Source organism: Megalops cyprinoides, chromosome 3 (assembly GCF_013368585.1).
Source record: "Megalops cyprinoides isolate fMegCyp1 chromosome 3, fMegCyp1.pri, whole genome shotgun sequence".
NCBI lineage: Eukaryota > Metazoa > Chordata > Actinopteri > Elopiformes > Megalopidae > Megalops > Megalops cyprinoides.
In genome coordinates this window covers 14,046,125-14,067,909 of record NC_050585.1, presented here as the reverse complement: position 1 = coordinate 14,067,909, position 21,785 = coordinate 14,046,125, and the positions used below count along the sequence as shown (strand labels likewise).

The window sequence follows — 21,785 nt, the reverse complement described above, 5'->3', positions numbered from 1 at the left end:
CATATTTGTGGTGATGGTCGTGGTGGGTGGGGTCCACACATACACACACACACACACACACTGTGGCTGCATCACAAGAGGACAGAACATACGGGGTGAGCTTAAAGATGAGCAACAAAAATAGCAAGCATACCTCCTAGCTACAAATGTATGTACAAACTGCTCTTTTAACGGTTGCTATGACATGGGCACATTTCTGTCAAGGGCTCTTGCAAACATCAGTCGTAATTCCAAGCGTCATGTGTCTGTGCTGGAGACTGATAGAAACAAGGAGAAAATCACCCTGCTCACATAATTCCTAACAGCAGTGGATTCAGATCAATGAGCTCATTACAGTGTACTCCTTCAATAATGCACAGCTTTTGCCTAATTGAAAATAAAAGGGAGTTTGTGAATCTCAGCTTTAAACATTTACAAAATATAGACAGAAACATTAACTTGTTAATGTTTTCTTACAACAAATGACTGGTTGTACTGGTTATAAATATTCTGATTTTTCTGATTTTCAATTTGTAAAAATTACAAAGTGAAACACTTTTGCTTTCATCCAGAATTTAATTAATGCCCAAGAAACTATAAACATTTGACATCTATGGAAAACAAAAGTCAACAAATCAGACAAATGATGTCAACCTTTTCATAGAAATCTCACTCCATAATTTGGCCATACGCTAAAGAGGAAAAAGGGTTAATTTAACTGTGGTATGTTAGTTTTTCATTATGACAATAAAAAGCATATTTGCACAAACTTAAATTACCTGACCATTCAGTTAACAGGTGCCATTCTCATACTTTCAAATAAAAAAAAGCACCTTTTAAGGCGATTCCATATCCCCTTTATTAATTTATTTCACTTTTTTTCCAGCTAGACTGTAGGTATAAATACTTGCCAGCAGGGGGCAAGCTTAGTTAACAAGTCTGTTTTTGAAATGGTGACAGACCTGTGGCCCACTGAATAGAAAATCAAACTAACTCTGATACTCCTGGCTTGTTATAAAATCTTTACTAGTACTAACTTATAAATCTGTGAGAAAATCTGCTCAAGGACATTCACATGATCTCACCGCCAGTGTTCATAAAGCACAGCCTTACTGCTGCCCCTTACAACAAGCTAGTTGAGCACCCACAATATCCACAATTGCATGCCCAATACCACAACACTTATCCCAGCATAAAACTTGCATTTATCTCATGAACTGATCATGCACTTCAAATACCTATCACAACAGGTGAAGTTCATGGTGAATTTCCATCTATTACAGAGTGACTATATGGGGATCTTCAGTTTGACTGAACTTGGTGACCCATCATCGGAATGTGTTCTGTACAATACCTACTTTCACAAAGTTTGCTTATCACTGAGGAAATCAACAATCTATCTGAACACGTGGGTTTACTTAAACAGTCTGTCAGGCGAAATTCTTTAACACAACATATATGTATATACAACACTTTGAATTGTGGATTGAACTGCATTATGACATCCCAAAAGGGTAACGTTCAGCTTTTGTCATTGTTTCGCAGCATATGGAATTATAACTGGTGTAAATATTGTATATCAGCTTATTAAAACATATGCATGTTGCCATTAAAATATTTCAGTAATATCATGACTTGCCTTAGTTCCCTTACTGAACATTGGATAATAGAAGTGGAACACTGACAGCTGACAGGTTGACAAGGAACGACTGAAGCACCCCTTGCTGAAAAGCAGTAGACAAATACTTGTTTGAAAAATGGAAAAACTGCTGTGGCAACAATTCCAATCAGATGTCGTGTACCCTCTTCTGTGGTCTGTCAGTTTATGGATGTTACCAATACACATCAGAGGGCAGGGAGGATGAGACCAAAGCCAAGCTCGTTGACAGAACCTCCCTCAGGCACCCTCACGACACAGGTAATACAACAGCAAGACGTTTACTGCCAGTTCCTCCACAACATCTCGAGGGAACGTATGAGGAGTCTTTCGGGCAGACGCTGGAGCGTGACGGCTGGTGAGTCAGATGGAGGCTCGCGTGTGCTCCTTTCAGCTTTGCGGTCTCTGAGAATCACCTGAATATTCAAAAGGCATGGTAGTGTAAGAGGTACAAGCGGACAGATCAAACCCAACTCCTTTAAGGCCGAAGAGTTTTTTTTTTTTTTTTTTGTTTTCCCTGCAACAGCAATGCTAAGCAGTACACCATCACTCTCCTGGTGATCTGAACGTTCGCTGCTGAACACTGCCCCTTTCGCACAGCAGCACAGAGACAGAATAGACACAGAAACGGAAAAGCAAAAGCCACGCCCGCAGCTGTCCCTCAGTCGAGCAGGAGTGGGGAGCTGCAGCTGGCTCTTATGTAATGTCCTTGTGCACGGCAGGAGACAATGACTTATGAGGCTGGGGCCGCCAGGATTCCACAGTTGCCGCTGGAGACAGAAAAAAAAAGTGCCCTTCCCTTGCTAAGGTGTCCCCAGGCGCTACAGCAGGGGGGAGTCTTCCCCGAGTAAAGGTCCACTGGGCCAGGCCACTCCAGCAGCGTCTCCCAGGCAGGGTGGAGTGTGGGGCGGGCCTCAGACACGGAAGCTCTCTCCCTTGCCGTCGATGTGTCGCAGACGCAGGTAGACGTCCGTGCCGATGCCCTGCATGGACTGGATGGACAGGGAGCCCCCGAGGTACTCCGCGTACGCCCTGGAGGTGGGCAGGCCGAACCCGAATCTGGGAGGGGACAGAGGGGAAAACAAGGGAGGTGAGTGGCAATCCCAATGCCCAATCAGACCTTCATTTGGGACTGAATCAGCTTTGCGTTCACTGTCTGTGCAGCGCCACAGTGGGGCAGCCATGTGGACTGCTTATGCAGAGTGCAGACAGCAGGGGGCGCTGGCGCTCTTACCCGTGCATGGGGCCGGACTGCGGGCCACTGTTGGTGATAGTGTTGAAGAGGTTGCTCATGCGGGGGTCCTGGGCGCTCTCTTCTGCTGTGCTGAAGTGGTAGTCCATCACCTTCTCCAGGATGTGGTGCGGAATTCCACCGCCCCGGTCAGAGATCCTGGAATGTTCCATTGATAAATGGTTATAAACAGAAAATCCCCCGATTCTCTAAGCCAGAGAGAAAGATAACCCAATAACCCACTGATAACCCAACTCTAAGATCAGTTACATACAAGCAGCCCAGTTATGTACAATCAAAGCCATTGACAACAGTTTTGGTGGGATAACATTCAATTCTCAGAGCCATTGAAAAATGATGAGCACATGGCAAAACTCTCAACTACTGGTACAACTGTGGGAGAAATGCAACAAACAGCTCCTTCAATAAGCAAGCTCCTGAAAGACATGCATGCAAGTTCCTTAAACACATCTACTCCACACTTTAAATGCAGGGCTGTCACAAATGACCTCTCAACCACAGTAATTAAATGTTATTAAAAATGATTATTGGAATAAACTACGTAACAGTGAATTTTGTAATATTAGACTGAAAATGCAATAGTGAATGTGACTGAATATAGGCACAGGATCTCGTGGAAATGAAAGGGAAAGGACAGCACCTGTAAAATGGGCCTGCAGATTTACCATTGGCTGAAAACAGTTTTCCTGTGGTATATGAGAGTGAATTAGCCACAATATATATCAAGCCATCATCGGAATTTTATTAGGCTCCCAGACCTCTCTTGACTGAGGAATTTTATTATCTGGTAGTTTATCAGTTATCCACACCACATTAAAAGAAAAATTCATACTAAAATTCATAAGAACTTGAAATCGAGACATTATGGTCAGAAACAGGCATGAATTATGCATGATTTAACTAAAACAACAACTTAAATATTTATCATTGTATCAACCTGAAGTAAGGAGAGTCAAATATTTAGAACTGATTTTGACCGCTTTCCTTTCCTTTGGCCTAGCATTCTCCTCAAGCATACACATAGGCCCATATTTAACTGTGTTCTAAACCATGCATGGATTTAGGTGGACCAGCTGTGCTGAACTCAGATGACTGGGGCAATAGGGTACATAAGGTATGATTCTATAGGACTGGTGTGTCCCCATAGACAAAGAAGATTAAGAAGTCTAATGAGATTGCACATGAAACACGGGAGGGGGGGGGGGGTCCCAACTGAACAATGCAGCTGCTGTTCATTCACTACAAGGCAAATTAAAAAAAAAAAAAAAACGGTTTCCACACGACCTCTATTAAGGTCACTTACGAAACATCCAAGCAATGTCAACACATATGGCAAATAAATAGGCACAAAAGCCCTTAATATGCTGACCTGTTCAGCGCAAGCCAAACACTTTGGTGTCGGTAAATTTACTCAGTGTAAACACCCTCTGCCCGTCCCCGGCGCGGGCGCATTAGTGCAGCCTGCTGACTGCGCTTTCTGTGGGGGTCCTGCTCTGCCGTTCCCATAGCAACCACACGTTGCCCGATCTGGCCCAATCCCCTGCTCTTCCCACGGGTTACCATTTCCAAGAGTCCTTTGACTGAACAGTATTTCCAGGATACCGAAGTGTCGTATTCCCACTTCTGGATTGTTATTTGTATAAACACCGTTATACACCTGTATGCAAGTGTACACAATGTGTTCATCATGTGTCCATGAATGTAACTAACTACAAACAGAAATATCTTTGATTACAATATTTGAGTGGTGCTGATAAAATCCAAAGGAGGATGCCAGAATGTACTCAGCTCCCCAAACCTGCAGTGAGGTGAGAGCTGGAACTTGGCTTGTGTGTTTGTCTACTAACAAGTGACTTGCGTAAACACACACTCACCTAATGACAAAGTCTGTCTCGTTGTTGGCGATGGTGACCACCACATCAGGAACGTTGTAGGGTGTGTCCAGGTGGCTCTCCATGGTGGCCCTAGGGACAGAGGCAGTGGGTGAGGAGGAGGAGTAGGATGAAGAGGCCTTTCTCCTTTCTCTCAAGTCTCGAAGCAGGGCTGAGTATGTTTTAAAGGAGATTGTCTGCTTCATAACAGCACATGCCCCCTCAAAACACACACACACACACACACACACACACACACACACACAGACACACACAGACACACACAGACACACACAGACACACACAGACACACACAGACACAGGCTCCCAAGGCATTAAAAGGTGTAAGTGTATGGTGCCCTAGCCTGTTCCCTCTCTCGGGTTTGGCAACACATGTTGTGTTGGCGTCCAGTAGTTACGGTATGCAGACCCTCTGGTGCCCCACAGGCCGACAGAAAACCCAAAGAGAAAAGCTCCAGCATCATTAACAGCACTCCCATTCAACTCCAAGACCATTGATATGGTGCCATGGACAGTAATCAGTGGACAGGCAGGGGGGGGAATGAGAAAAGCAGAGGAGGGCAGGAGAGAGGGGCACTGTGGCAGGCAGAGGGGGGTAGGAGAGAGGGGCACTGAGGCAGGCAGAGAGGGGCACTGAGGCAGGCAGAGGGGGGCAGGAGAGAGGGGCACTAAGGCAGGCAGAGGGGGGCAGGAGAGAGGGGCACTGAGGCAGGCAGAGGGGGGCAGGAGAGAGGGGCACTGAGGCAGGCAGAGGGGGGCAGGAGAGAGGGGCACTGAGGCAGGCAGAGGGGGGCAGGGGGGGCACTGAGGCAGGCAGAGGAGGGTAGGAGAGAGGGGCACTGAGGCAGGCAGAGAGGGGCACTGAGGCAGGCAGAGGGGGGCAGGAGAGAGGGGCACTAAGGCAGGCAGAGGGGGGCAGGAGAGAGGGGCACTGAGGCAGGCAGAGGGGGGCAGGAGAGAGGGGCACTGAGGCAGGCAGAGGAGGGTAGGAGAGAGGGGCACTGAGGCAAATGAGACTGGCCTCAGAGGACCTTGTGACTGCACTGTCTCAGATGCCCTCTGAATTTCCAGAAGGAACACGCTTGAGTGCGGGCCAGCACCTCCTGCCAAGAACACAGAGTTCCCTGACACACTGAACAAAGATGCGGCCCAAGTACTCCATGCCAGGCCAGCCCAGGAAGGGAGCGGCCTGTCTGCCAGGGGGTTTCTCTCCAAAGGTGTGCTCTCTCTCTCTCTATCTCTCTATCTCTATCTGAAAGGTACTGAACCCCCCTGGGACAGGAAGCCACAGGAGGAGACAGTGAGGTGCACTGGCTTCAGATCTTCTGATCGCAGGGCCATGCCATTGCTATAAACGATAAAATGCCGTTTCATGCTAAATTTAAAAAAGCAACTGGAATGCATGAGTCAGTCACAGGATCATACAGAATAATGAGACTGCACAGTTGTCCCAGTCCTGGATTTCTCATGGAAAAGTACAACATTTGGCCTATGCTGCATTGTTGCTACATGGATTTCTTTCTAAAGTACTGTAGCTGTATCCGCTCTTCCTTGGGGTGTGCTTATTTTAGTCTTTGAGAGCTTCTGTGCTCAAGTATATTTTACTTAATCAATACACCCTGGTACTATATCTTTACCCTAGTGTGTTAAGTAAGTTTGGCAGCAAAAGAAAACATATGCCTTCAATTTTCAATCTATGCAATATCTGCAAAAGTAGAAATGATGTGCTGGACAGCAGTGCAGCTTTACTTTACCAACAGTTACACTTTTGCAAGTGTGTTCTTTATGTGCTGAAGAAATTGAGAGAGTATTATTTTGCTTGAAGGTGAGAGTGATGTCCGGTCATGGTGAGCTGGCACAATGCAAAATGCACTGTCAGCAAACTGAATTTTCAGAATTACCTTGGAATCAAAACTGTACAGTTGTGTGTGTAGAGTGTGGCTCCCAGTTCCTTCAGATCTTTATGAAGAAAACGCCAGTATTTCAACTACTGTATTCCAAATTAGAAACATGAATTTAAAGTGGTAAACAATTACATTACTGTTGTTTTTACTAAATAATGTTAATAATTGGAAGCCAGTTAGTGAAATCATACAGTCATACTTGATAATGACAAGGAACTGAGACCCATAGTGCCAAAACTACCAGTGTTTTAAACACATTTGACAGAATACATATTTTAAAGAAAAACAATCAGATGTAAAACAATGCATCACTATACTGTTTTCAACAAACAATTAAGCATAATGCATCACAACTACCTAGGGACAGTGCACGACGAACACCATATCAGCAATTGTGTCAATAGGTATAGCGCCAGATTTAGCAACAATATACATTAACATATAGCATTATCATATATGTTTGTACTTTTATTACACAGCAACCACGTGCTTTGAACAATTAGTGCATGCATCGGTGTTCACCTGAACGCCTTATGCGTGGTGTTGCAATTCATAAAACAGATTTCACTAACTAGGTCTCAGGAGCACAGTTCATGCCAGCATTTTAGATCTCAAAGAAAATCAAAGGTCACATAAACCAAGTGGGGGATTTCAGTGGTTACAACTGATCATTCATGCAAAATCCTTGACCTGCACCACTCCAAAACACAGGAATTTCTATGCAGACTGAGAAAGCAGATACAGTGAATGTGGATGGACTCACTTCTGCTGATAGCAAGGCGAATTCTACAGTTCACAAACAACTGATGGACAACTATGGTTCTGTGCATTGTAAATTGTAAGAACAAATAACCAAAAAGTGGGATGTTATTTCACAAAATAAATGGACAGAATTGGTTAGACTTGATTTAAAAACTGCTGCTGCAAAAAAGCCTCCATCTTAAAACCATGGCAGTAGTTTTAGTAAGCAGTGATTACCACTTCTGTTTGCTTCCTGCCTTTCAGAGCGGCATGAGGGTGTTAAACACACACGATCTAAGAAAAGTCACAAATGGGCAACTCTGTATCTTCCACAGTGGCCGAGTAAAAGTAAATGCTGTTCGACAGCCTTGGACTGCTAGCGCTCAATTATAATTTTGTGAGCAGCCATATTATACCCGCTGTCTGGCAGTGCCGTCTTGCCAGAAAAAAGATAATCCTCCCTGTTTTGGGAGGCACTAAAAAAATAGTGCACTCTAAATTGTACCAGTACATGCATGGCACCCTTATTTTCCAAAACATAAAATTGTCTGTTGATGCATTTTTGTGCAATTAAGAGTTTTCACTGTGCACATCACTATGCAAATATACCCAACATTTGGTCACATACCAGGCCCCATCTTATTCTCTCCTGTGATGGCTTACATAAAAATCATGTTCTTGAAATTTCTATTTGTGGTGGAGCTCATGTATTTGTGTATATTCAGTACCAGTCAAAAGTTTGGACACACCTGGTTAAGATAATGGGAAACATGCATTCAAAGACATTTTTAATCTTAAAGACTTATGCTTTTTTCTTAGACAAATATAAATCATGAAGTTGATGCCTATGCATATATTTCTTTCCAAAAAATTTAATTAAAAAATATCTTTTGGCTATTTTGAAGAATCTGAAATATAAGATAGTTTTGACTTCTTTATAACACTTTTTTGGTCACTGCATAATTTCCATTTGTGTTGTTTCATAGTTTTGATGTCTGTGCTATTATTCCAATATGTGGAAAAGTAAGAAAAAAAAGAAAGTGTGTCCAAACTTTTGACTGGTACTGTATAGGGTCTTAAAATTATTGATCCACCAGAGGTACACTATGTGAATCCCTAACAGTGAGTTTCATAGATTAAATTACATATATCTGGATGAATAAAATGTCAAACCATACATGCGCACACACCAAAAACAAATAATAGATATAGAGCCAGCATATACCTTGTGTGCAGATTTCTAACAGTGAAAAAGACTCACTGCTTCTGAAATGATACTGGCCACACAACAGCGTGGATGGGCCTTGCCAGGTAAAGTCGTGGCAAGGTGACCAAAATGGTCAAAAGTGTTCAATCCATTGCATTCACCCACTGGCGTTAAAGAATGAAAAACTGTAGACTAGGTTTATAGTTCCTAGACACAGCAGCAAACAGCCACACCAAGGTTCACACTTGGCTGGGCACCTCAGAAATCTAAATAGGAAACCAGCCTCTGACCTAATTTTAGCCCTGCCAAGAATGTGCCAATGACAAAGACGGGAGGAGGAGAGACAAATACAATGAGAAGAGAAGAACAAATTGCTGAATAGCAACCGAATTTAACAGAAACCCTGACCTCCCTGACCTACAATGTTTCTTTCAGGAGCAGGTGTATCGGTCTTGAACAGTTTTTTCTCACCTTTAATCTCACTTTTTGAAGGAACTGAGGGGAACAGAATCCTTCTGCCTCGTCCCCACATCACCTTTGAATTTCACACTTTGCGTGCATTACGGCTGTACATAGTTTAAGTGCTTAGCGGATCACCTTATCGAGGGTGGCCTACATATGGCCATACACATTCAACGCATTACCCATTTATGCAACTGGATATTTTACTGAAGCAATTCAGGCTTGGCACCCTGCCCAATGACAGCACTCCACCTGGAAGGCAATCCTCCCAGTCACACGCCCTGCTCATGAACCACGACACCAATGTGACTGATTCCCTCCCCCTTTACTGGTATAAATGCTACACCCTTTTTGTCCCCTGCAGTAAGACCTGCCTCCGTGTGAATCCCCACGTCAGCCTGCCAACAGGGGTAGAGGGCTCTCTGACAGCGTGCCCTGAATGCTGCCCTGGCCCCAGCGCACCATGAGTCCATTAAGATATAATAATAAAGGACACGCTGCTGACTGCGTTCTGGTGGTCTGGTGACACGGTCAGCAGCGCCAACGGATGTCAGAGTGCCCTCCGGAGGTTTGGACAGCAGGCTGAATGCCCCTAATGCCAGGGCCATGCTCCAGCAAGGCTGAGAACACATGGGTTTTTTTCTGTTCCGGATCTGTGTGAAAGGTGCTTGTGCTGGGCTGTGCCTGGCCCTCTCCGGGGGAAGGGGGGGTGCGAGGCATGCAGGTACCTCATGGCGTTCTTCAGCAGCTCTGGCAGGATGTAGTCCAGCGGCAGGGGGATGAAGGGGAAGCGGGCCGCCACGTGGCCGTTGATCCGCACGCGGGGGGAGTTGCCGTACTGGTGCTCGCACAGGCGCCTGCGGCGGGGGGGGAAGAGAGGGTCGTGAGGGGCGCACTGGCGAGCACGCTCAACCCCAACACATAACACAGCGCGCACTCACTGAGGATGTTTAAGGTGAGAGCATTAGCATATACATCGGACCCCTCGCAGCGAGAGGAGGGGTGGTTCTTGGCAGCCTTGGCTCGTCTGCAGTTGAGCCAGCGGCATTCTCAGCGTTGGCGAGGACAAACATCAGCAGTTGGCTCTGGGTTCTGGGCCTACGTGCAGAGAGGGGCAAGGCCTGCTGACTCAGGAGCCGACTCTGTGACTCTGAAGATTAGACTCATTGTTCGGGCGCAGACGGGAACGTGATGGGGCAGGCCACCGAGAGCGGGAGAGGGAGGGAGGGAGAGAGGGGGGCGGGGCAGAGGCAGCCCGGCAGCTGCACATACCGCGAGAGTCTTAGCTAGGACAGCAAGCTGATGAACTCCGGGCCTCAGACATCACTGTTAGAGTGCTATATTTGTGTGGAACACCTCGCCAGCGGGGACAATAATGACACCAGGGCACCTCTGCTTCTCATTCCACATGCACGCATTCTTTCCACAGCGGTCTTTTCCAAATCAATCGGACCAATATAAGACACATCTAGGGTCTTTGTGTTTCCCTCCATAGAAGCCATTCACTATAAGAAGCTATCAACAGGAATTCAACTGGATGTACATGTTAGTAAGAACAGCTAGTAAGAATTTGTAAAACCACCCCTCCTTCCTGTCCTAATGCTTGTGGATGCAAGTTCCTGCCCGCAAATGACAAATTCCAACCCTGATGGACATGCTGATTTTCATCAAAAAAAGAAAAAAACATTCTTAATCACAACAGGTCATTTAAATCAAAAGAGAACAACAATAAATGGAAACCACATCTTAAGAGCAGGAAAGCTTGTACAATCGAGTTAAACTGAATATAACTATACATCAGAATAAAATAAACTGCTTGATACGCTGCATGTCAATGCCTGCTGCTCTCCCATATAGAACAATCCTTGATGTGCTTGTCCAGAGAGATAAAGAGGACACTCGAGTTTCCTCTAGCAACTACCAACTGCCTATTGAGGGGGGCGAAGCAGAACTATGCAACGCAGCGATGTGACTGGATGGTTATGTTGCTATGAAAACTGGCTGGCCAACCAGCTCTCGCAGACAAAAAAAAAAAAAAGTGTTTTTCCATTTTCGCTCAAGAACACTTCCTGTTCTTGTGCATGAACTGTTCCTTCTGAGGGCTGTGGTGTGCTAACCATAGTTTCCATGTATCTGTGCTGAGGGGAAGAGGAAGAGAGCCGACAGGCATTTTAGCCCAACCTCACATCTCTTAAGTCAGCACAAAATGGATCCCCCAAAGCACTGACATTTTGCCCAGAAACAAACGTCACAGACTGGGTGACTGTTAGCAAACAAATAAAGCAACTGATTCCCACTCTTTTTATCAGCGACTTCCTAAGGGTTTGCAAATCATCTGAGGCCTGAGAAAAGAGGTAAGAGCAGATATGCAAAGGCCAGAAGTTCCCTGGTGTCTGTCAGACATGCCCAGATCAGATGGAGTCAGTATTTTAGCCATGGGGTAAATGTAAAGTAAAATCAAATGACTCACAAGCATTTACTGAAAGTACTGACTGACCTTCTCTTCAAATCTTTGTTTTTTTTAAGGGAATATTTGATGTATCTTACTAGGTGAGAAGTAGGTGATATGAAAAGGCAGGCATTTAAAGCAAAGCCTGCGTTGCGGCTCTAACGTGTCCCGGGTGCGCGGGTCTCACGGGAGGGGGCCCACGCAGGTGGGGGGGCGAGAGCGAGCTGGACAGAGGTCATTTAGAGCACCCCTCAGGAAGGACTCACCGTGCGAAATCCACCCACTTCTCGATGATCTTTTTCGGAGAAAGACGCCTGCAGATGATTCCCACGAAGTCGGGCTGAAACGGGAGAGAAACATCTGAGCAGAGGGCCCGGGGGGGGTGGGGGGTTGGGCACCGGGGAAGCCGCTGCCACAACCACTCACCTCTGCGTTAACCTCGCATAACTCCCCGCCAGTGTGTTCCTTACACAGCTTTCATCCCCGCAAAGCAGCTGTCAGAAATGACCAACGATCGCGGGGTTACATAACCACAGGAGAGCACAGCAGCAGTTCTGGATTTGTACTGGAGTGTCTGTTACAAGGACATTCAAACTGCGTGACCTCAGACACTGGAAAATCAATAAATTATTAGAGGTGAGGAATTGTCCCTGCCTGGATGTTGGGCGCTGGGTGCGGGAACAGGTTGTGGAAATCCCACCAATTGTCTTTAGCATTCAAACCGTTAAAACACATTTTGCTGTCCCTCTAACAATGAGAAAACAGAATTACGTAAGAGAATTGCTTCATGCCTTATGCGCAATGTGAATACGGTTCTGATTGTAAATGTGCCGTCACATGACAAACACGTCTGCCCCAGAGCATACTGGGGGAAAAAAAACAGGGTATCAAATGACAGGGAGTAGGCAAGGCTTCAAAAAGAGACTGTCAGACAGTAAACGCTATATGTGAAACTCATTACACTTGATTTATTAAAATAATATGACTATAGACCCAACGACTGAAGTCTCAGCTCAGCCAAAGTGAAGCCAAAGTAACACACTGATTTGGGGGATTCCTACACTGTCAAAAGTAAAGGGTGTCTGCTCAGTAAATTTTCCTTTATACAGTCATCCACAGGAAAAGCAAAACCAGTACTGGGATTATAATTAGACCTTCCTGTGAACGAGTCAGGAGAATATTCCACTGCTCACCAAGGCTTGTCTGGCACCAGCCCATTCTGTGGAGAAAAGGCTATTTTAACGGACGCTTAATGCTTACATCATTATCGTCAAGTGCTGCTGAATGCAGCTGTGCGCCCGAGGTGCACATGCGCCATGGGAGCTGAGTGAAGACAGAGGCCGGGCCGGGGAGCTGACTGCGGGCCAGACTGTACGCATATGGGCCCGATTCAGACAGGGTGCCTTTGTTCCACTCAGCGGCGATTGTGCTCACATCAGTACAGGATCCCAAACGAATGGCCCGTGCAGTGCTGACTCTGCAATTTTACCTGCATCGAGTGAGCCAGAATTTTCATATATCGCTGCACCGCAGAATCCACGAACCTCTGAGAGAAACGCCCAACTCGCTAAATATAACTTATTGCAAGGGAATACTACAAATTCTATTAAGGTAACTTTTAATAAAGGCAATGTGAGCATAACTTCAGCTGGTCACATTTAACATGTTCAGAACATGACAAAAAAGTTTCAGAAAAGGTAAAAAAAAAAAAAAAAAATGCAATCCATCATACCGGAAAGGGAAGGAAAATCTATAACTACACTTAACATCTATGCCAGGTGCTAAAGGAAACAAGCACAGCGATGGGAGACTTACGTTCTCCTCGTGCAGGGATAGGTGGTGCGTGGCCAGCATGCGGATGCCTAGACGAGATGTCAGGGTGGTGTCCAGGAAGTTGCGCACCAGGGTCTCATCCTGAAATAGCACAAGCACACCAGCCGTGACCTCCCACAGCTCAGAGCACTCCGCACCACAGAGAGGAGACGAGACACTAACTGCAATCACGGACTGCTCAGACACACTCGTAACACCCACAAACTGTAGCCCACTTCAAGGTCTTCCAGAAACAGCTCTGATATCAAAATGTAGCATTATAGTAGCAGCACTATAGTATTACTTACTGTTCCATTTCTGTGAGATTTACGCCAGCACGTACTTCCTTGGTGGCAATATTTCACACAATTGTGTTAGATTTCAAGCATGGTACTAGTAATTCAGTATCTATATGGCTACTTGCCTCACCCTTTTGACAGCTCTTTGTTAAGTGGCTCTGGATAACAGCATCTACCAAATCAATAAATGTATAATGCAGTCAATACAGTAAGACTTCTCTAAGAGTCTCTGTGCACCACTATAACAGAGCGTAAGGATTCCAGATGGGTTCAAGCGTAAGGTTCAACCACTGACTCAGGGGGATCCTTCCAACCCAGGAGTGTTACCTGGATGTGTTTGCGGCACTCCCGGAAGCCCTCCGCCAGCATGGTGACCACGTCCTTGTGATCATCCAGAAGCTGCTGCACCAGCTTGCTGTACTGCGCCTCTGTCTCCTGATCCTTGATCTGCCACAGAGTGAGACCACCCCCACCGCAATAGTGAGAACTCAGATGACAGCGACACTCATCCTCTGAAGAAGTGGCAAGGAGAGGGTTAAAAATGGCTCTCTGTATCAAAAACATACTCTGAGTTTTGTAAGCAGCTAAATACTGTGGAAAGAGGATATTTATTAGTGCAATCATGTCTCACTACCTAGCTGTCCACTTCCAGGAATGAGTGAGTTGCAAATTATTATGCTGCATTACGAAATGGGATACCAGTATCCAAGATGAATCAACATGTTGTTAAACATGGTGTCAAAAAGATCCAGAGGGTGTCTAATGTTTAACAGGATAAGCGTGTGGGTGATGTGCTCCCACCACTCGCGAGCAGGAAGCTATACTGTCACCCGCTGTCAGAATGACACCTTTCCTGGTTGGAAATTGACTACCAATACACAGAAAAGAGTCATCCTTCCCCACACCAGCTGTTACCCATAATCACATTAGGCACAAAAACATAGTGGTTGGCCCTGTCTGCACAGCTTTTCCTTGGAGTGAGTAAGATTTAGGACATGACTAGTCAGCCCGAGAGTGCAGAGGGGGTGATTGACTAATTCCGCCCCTTCTCCTCTTACACAAACACTAGACCTGCGCTAAATATGGAAGCCGTTGAACCTGGCCAGTGAACTTGGCTGTTCTGTTTTCCTGGGTGTGTGTCCCCTCGCTTCCTGTCCCCCCCACTCACCGGTGGGAAGTCGCTCAGCATGTGGTAGGCCCGGATGTAGAGCTCATGCTGCAGGACAGAGAGAAGAAGGAGTACCAATTACAATGCCGCCCACACTGTTTCTTCCCAGAATTCTTCCCAGACAAACAGTAATCCCAGCACCCACAGTCCCCCTGCCTGGCCTCCCACAAACTGCCCTGCCCCTTGTCAGCTGCCCCCCACAACCCCCCCACCCCATCACCCCAAGACATACTCCCACAGACACAAATACTAGCACAAGCACAATCACTCATGCACGTACAAACCCATAGACACAAAAACATAAACCATCACATACACACATGCACACATCATCTGTCCATAATGTGCCTCACAAGCTTTTTGGGTTCAAGGAGCCAAAAAAAAAAACAAGAAGGTAGAAACATAACTGTATTACAAATCTGTCCAAATTCCTGTTCAGGATATTGGGTTTCAAAGCATTTAAAACACAATACCCCAGCAAACAATTTTAATGCGTCTGACTTGTAACTAACTGTAAGAGGTTTTATATGAGCTTGCTTCAAGATTTTTTAACAAATATGCCCTTGAGTTTCTACATCTAATTTCTACAGGTGATACTAAAATCATTCAAATACACACAATATATTGTGTCAGGGTACAGGCCTTCAATTGCATGTTTACTCATTTTCAGGGAACAACTAATCATTGGTAAGAACAGGCAGTCTCTGTTCTTTTGGCATGGTTTGCCTCTTGAGTGAGAATGTGTTAGAGTGAAACTCCTAATTAGACAACAAAAGTTTTCTGAGCAGGACAAACACGATCTTCCTCTCCAGCAACCAGCCAGCTGCATCTCTTGTCGGAGAGGACAAAACAACCAGAGCCTGAGCAGCAGCTGCTGTTTTCGTCATCACAAAAGGCTCTGCGGTTTTGGGGGCAGATCTGGGTAAAAGTTCACCGAGTTTCAGGCTCTCCGAGGAGGTAAACAAGCTTGAGGGAGGGGAGGGCGCTGGGAGACAGAGAGAGCCGCTGAGAAAAGAGAAACGCGCCGTACATGGCGATGACGGAACAGAGCAACCCGTCTCCTATTCGCTGACTGTGTTCGCACAGGGGAAAAAAAAGCGTGCGCTGCCATGGGCCGGCTTGCATGTGGTAGCTTACCGAGCGTGGCTGAACTGAACTGATTGGAGGAGGAGGAGGAGAGGGGCAAGAGTGAGGGCTTTGCTTTGGGGCTCTGCTCTCTGTGCTGTGGGCCCCGTATCCTGTGGCGTTGAGGAGCACAGGACAGAGGCCTAGACACTGTAAAGCACCGCAAATCAATCCCACCATCGAAGATACACTACGGTGAGTTTCCACTTAGTTTCAGAGCCCTGTGACCATTACGTGTGGCTTTTCAGGAACGGAAAATAAAATGCCTACTCCTCAGCACCATATCATTAAATCTCACAAACTGGTTTCGTGAACAAAAGAAAGTCAGTTGAGTGCAAACAGATTATGACAGCATAATATTAGAAGTATGGTGTTTTGTGCCTGAGAAAAAAACAGCACATGGCCTTGGGATATAAGCATGAATGTGCAGCTGGATGAACGGGCCTGGCAGAGCATCAGAACACGTGACACGCCGACCTCTGTGTGTATATCTGATGTCACAGCCACGCTCTAACCATGTGAGCCTGCCCAACCCTCACGTATGCCACACTGTCCTGGATTAGTGAGACCCTGTGACTCCGGCCCGAGGGGCGATCTGATAATGGTTTTAAGCACACTGACCGTCCAGGACATGGTTACTCTATCTTAACCAGAGCGCTGTCCTGACTGGCTTCTCTCGGTCCACCTAATCCGACACAGCTTTCCCTGCGAGCAGAGCGCAAAAGGAAGAATGCAGTGCTGGCCGAGGGGGGAGGGGTTGAGGATTGCATCACCGCAGACCCAAGGAACTGTAAACACCGATGTGGTGCAACTCAGTACATCCCCGACCAGTGTACTTATATCCCCACGGGATCTGGGGTGCCTCCTGGGGGCACGGCCCATATGATTTCACCGTGGCACACCGTCACTGTACCCTCAAACAAGGCAGTAAAAACGAACTGCTTACATTACAGTAATATTACTAAATAATGTGTATAAACATATCAGGTCATTCCATGCGAAATGGGACCACCTTTCCCCCGACCCTCTCAGGGGATTCTTGAAAGTTGGCACAAGGTTGAATATATTCAACATTTCTAATTCAAATCATCAATTGATTTTCGCAGCACTGACAAGTGGTATTCAGGCTGCAGTAGATAATTAAACCACATTATGGTCTTTATTACACCAGAGGTGAGCATGCGATGTTGTGATGTTGGAGAGTTATCGGACAGCGGCATGAGACGTGGGGCTCACCACTTGCAGGATGGTGGGGTTGCAACCGATGATGAAGGGCAGGCTGCGGAAGCCCTTGATGCGGTGGGCGATGCGCACGGGCAGCTCCTTCTGCAGGTACTTGGCACTGCTCTGCAGGTGGACAGACAGAGAGATCTGAACACCAGCGGACAGAACAGCAACATTGGGGAGAAGGACTCCATCAACTAGTGGCTTATTATTCAACATTCCCACTGCTGAACCGTCCCCACCACGGGACAGGAATGGCCTTATCTCATTCTAGATCAAGCCACATTCATTCTCGACACAAAACGCAATACATGATGCATTTAAGACAACCTCTGAAAACTGTTTAGCAGACTTATGATAATAAACAAGTACACTCTTATGTAGACTACACTGCTACACTGTTTCCACACCAGTGGATGAGTCCATTTACCATAGAATGCTTTAGTAATTTGACAGAATCCAACTGAGCTCTTTTTGCACACAAGTGTACTGTGCACACTGGTTTTGATGAGAGACTCTCAGAGTCCTCAGTGCACCCCTGACTGATAATGTCCCTATCTGTACAGCTGGCTGTTGCGAGATTTCAAGTAACTGATCAAGACTGAAGAACCGATTTGAAAAAGCCAACATCAGCAAAAAGGTTGTTCAATAAAAGCAAAGACTGCAACTCAATTGCATGGACTTTGATCGTTACGATTTCTGTAACAAAGCAGAAATATGGCATATAAACCAGCACAAACCTCTTTGTTATAGTCCGTAGGGCAGGGAAGGTCATGTTCTTGGAGAGCTGCAGCCAAGATCTGCCTTTCCCATGCCAGAGCATGACCGTCAAATTCAACCAATTACTACCTTTATTAAACAAATACAACCACTTCTTCCAGCTCTGAGACCGGTTAAAGCCGGGCAGAAAAGCTACTGAACAGCTGCCCTGCTGGGCCATCTGAAAGCCTTCAGGAATGCTCACCTGACACCAAGATACAATACGTGAACTTTAAAACAAAGACACAACATCTTTGAGATGCAACCTCTGTCAGCCTTCGGGGGAAAAGAACTACAAAACAAACATGTCATGTGGGTATGGTAAACGACAGGTTTCTAAGTCATTGCTAGGGACACAGCAGCCAAACTGAAGAGGTGGTCCAAAAACCATGGAATATAATGGCTCTAAGTGAATAACAAATAAGCATTTTCTCAGATGGCTGCAAACTTAACACAAGAAGAGAGAGCTGAGAGCTCCTTCTCACTGACCTGTTACTGCAGCATCCAAAGAATAAAACACACAGAGCAACTGACCACAGAACCATGGGAAGAATAATTACTTCAAACACACAGGAGGTGTTCATCTATTTGTCCGATATATTTGACAATCCATTGAAAAAGTATTACAAACAAAATGGCCAGAAATTCAAGCATCTGTTATGATATTTGCTTGTATTTATTGTCATCCTTACACAGCACAATTTTTGGCACACTCCACAGGCTGTTGAAGGACTTGATTTGGAGGTGAACATGTTAACAATTCTGTCTGAGGCTACTGATATCACAGCTATAAGGATAGCTACAGCTGATAATGTAATGCCACCTTTGCACATGATCAAATTAAACTAAAAATTAATAACTTCATAATACTGACAAACTTTTCTACGCCAATACAAAACCGTGAGAATTAGGAGCAGTTTCAGATATGACTGACTCCCATCCTTCACATGTATGAACAAAAGAATACAAGCCAAAATGCTTTCATTTTCTGACATTCTCAAAATCTGACAAAGAGTAACGCTGATGGATAACAGAATAAAATAATGATTACCAGGATATGATGCCCATCCGGAGACTTCCCAGCGTACAGCAGGGTGGTCGGAGTCAGTCGGACCGAGGCCTGGGGAAGGAAAATGTGACAAGTTAAAGCTCCCTCTGTTCCACTGCTGAGCAGTGACCATCAGTGCATACGAAAAGAAAATACCCTGCAGGGCAGACCTAAAGCAGCTTAATGCTCCACAATGACAGGGCGAGGCCCACCACAGTGGCCTTGGGCATGGAGGGCAGCCCTGGAAGGGACATCTAAGCTCTCTCATTAGGTTAATGAACTGAGGGTTAACAAGTGAAGGTTAATGAAAACAAGCTAAATGCATGTGTAATACCCAAACCTCAACAGTTGCAGCTTGTGATAAATGGAAATAAAGACTGTGCAATATTCAAAGACTATGCATGTTGACCTGGCCACACAAGATAAGGGAAAAGGGGCTACCCTTATAGAGGCTGGACTGCAGTGTATGCTACAGGTGGGTAAAGTACATTTAGCAACGGTACAGGGCAGCTGAGTTGACGTTTCATTGCAAGGTCCCACTTAACCCATACTTTAACGATAACCCTTGAGATTGTTTATCACATGAGACACACGTTATGGAATTAATTACATCATCATTTAAACGTAGTTGGAACGTTTAGCTGTCTTGTAATTCTCAGGGGAGGTAGCCATTGGAAATTCACTTTAAAATAAACAGACACGGCTATGTGGATGCAGGCGATGTGTCAATTTCCACACCACGGAATCCCAGTTTCAGACAAGAAGAAATAGTCCACGTGGTTGCCGATGGGGCCGTGGTGTATAAACAATTGATGTCAAAACGTTATTTCTATGATGATATACAGTAGGTTCAGATGCACTTTCTATTGGCTAATTAGGCTGCAAAACTCCCGTTATCAAAAATCTCGCCTTTTAGATGACCCAGCTTTAGGTTTTAACCGATAAACGTCCAGGCGTTGGTTATGTAAGAGTTATGAGCATTTGGGTGATTGGATTTAACGCGTTAACACATTCCAGGCGTTTGCTCAAGCGCAGGGTTGCTCGCATTGCCGCAAATGGATCTAGATCTTGGTGAAATATAAATGTAAGGAAATGGCACAGTCCGGTCAATCGCACCGTATCAACAACAAAGAGACGACTTCATCCCCGGCGGCCTGACTGCCGTTACTGCTAATAGGGTCTGTTTTCCAGGGACATGTTTTTGACTTTTGAACTCGGATATACAACCGATAATATGTTTAAGCTGTCTCACAGGAATGTGACATCTAGTTGGTAACGTCAGATAAGTGATTAGTCAGCTTAGTGCTCTCTCTTAAATATTTCAACACAAAGCTGATTTGAAATAACAGCAGGCCACAGGTGCAAAGCTCTAGCTAACGTTACTTAATGTTACAGAAAACGGCAACTTTTTTTTTTTTGCTTTTGGATGAGGATGGTTTCAATACGTAGTGGTCAATCTTGTATCTGAAAACACACCTGTATAACAAAATGCCGCGGTGTGTGACCCTCCTAGCAGATCAGTAACGTCAGCTTTCTGTTTCTTTATCTAGAAGTGTCTGCTTTCTGACCTTGATCTGACCCGTTTATATCTAGTTTGCCGGTGCCCCTGCGAATGTCTCCTAAGCCCACTCAGAGCACGCTTCAGCGGATACGATCCTTTGTTTACAATTAATCCAACTTTTCTTTCTCTGGAGAAGAAGACATGCCAACCAGCTACCTGTGTTTCTCGCTCGTCCGCTACCGGGTGTTTGTAGTGGTAGTTAAAGTTTATTAGCTGGTATCACTCACTCACTAGCTCACTATCTGGCTATAAAATCATTAACGCAGCCTTGCTGGTTCAGCAAAACCGTTCATTCGCCGTTTGTTCAGTTACCTAATAGCTATTTGGGAGTTCAGAGACAGCTTGCTGGAAGTTAGCTAGCTACCTTAGTTTACTCAACAAGAGCTGAAAAATAACTTTAGTGAATATTTCGCTGATAAATGTCGTCATACCGTGATTAAACCATTAGCTAGTTCGCTAATAAAAAACAATCGATATTTAGCTAGCTAGATAACTTAGCTCTTCAAAATGGTTTGTAGTGAGAGCCCCTGGTTTCACATGAGCTGGCTAGCTTGCATCACATTGAAATGCAGTGCTAGTTAGCTAACTATAGGCACTTATTCAACAATCCAAGTACGCTATCATATACGGGAACAATGACTTTATATAATTAGCTAGCCGATAATTATAAATAATTATAAATGTATTATAAAAAACGGTTTACCTTTTCTGCAGATGCATCGATGGCAGACTGGTTGTAAAATGATGTAACAGTTTTTGACCTCTCCCGAGCCAATTCAAAATATCCCTGCATTGACGAAGTGGACCGGAACCTTTCGTTAACACCGCTTTCCATCGCCGGTAAAGGGCTGATCATTTTCGACATGGGGGACCTCAACAGCCTGGTCACCCCGGGACTGGTGATAGTACTGCAGCCCAGCATCTCCAGCGCTCTACCTGTCACCCTCGTTCCCATTTTCGGTACTGTCTGTCCGTACACTCAAGACGTGTACCCTCTTTCTTGAAGGGTTTTTGGAATGGCCAATTTATTAAGCCATTTAGCGGTTGTAGCTAGCTACGCTTCTGCCATACCGAGAGGCACATTTCATGTACTCATCCCTTACAAACTACAGGATGAGCTCTATATAAAGTCAGTCCGCTCTGAAACGATGTTTGTCAAAAGACGCAGCGGTTTGTCCAATCGCAGTCTGAAGGGGCGGAGAAGAGTGGGTCTCGTCCCGCCCCGCAGCACTGTACTCATCTACTG

General features: G+C 45.4%; 1 protein-coding gene across 1 annotated transcript; it reads right to left on the bottom strand.

Annotated features, from left to right (window-relative positions):
- Positions 1–554: 554 nt before the first annotated feature.
- bckdk (branched chain ketoacid dehydrogenase kinase) lies at positions 555–21,650 on the bottom strand. The gene is made up of 11 exons (XM_036523524.1): positions 21,243–21,650; positions 18,982–19,050; positions 17,184–17,294; positions 14,823–14,870; positions 13,982–14,101; positions 13,359–13,457; positions 11,810–11,883; positions 9,823–9,951; positions 4,763–4,852; positions 2,871–3,026; positions 555–2,695 (listed from the first exon to the last, which is right to left on the bottom strand). Exons 1-11 carry the CDS (start codon positions 21,492–21,494, stop codon positions 2,551–2,553), a joined length of 1,293 nt encoding a protein of 430 aa, XP_036379417.1. The 5' UTR covers positions 21,495–21,650; the 3' UTR covers positions 555–2,550.
- Between the last annotated feature and the right edge of the window lie 135 nt (positions 21,651–21,785).

Excerpts from the sequence above, each read along its gene's own strand:
- bckdk (XM_036523524.1), bottom strand. The coding sequence starts at position 21,494 with ATGGGAACGAGGGTGACAGGTAGAGCGCTGGAGATGCTGGGCTGCAGT. Across the intron at positions 19,051-21,242 it reads TCGATGCATCTGCAGAAAAG|GCCTCGGTCCGACTGACTCC; the intron begins GTAAACCGTTTT and ends TTCCTTCCCCAG. Across the intron at positions 11,884-13,358 it reads TATCCCTGCACGAGGAGAAC|CCCGACTTCGTGGGAATCAT; the intron begins GTAAGTCTCCCA and ends CTCCCGTTTCAG.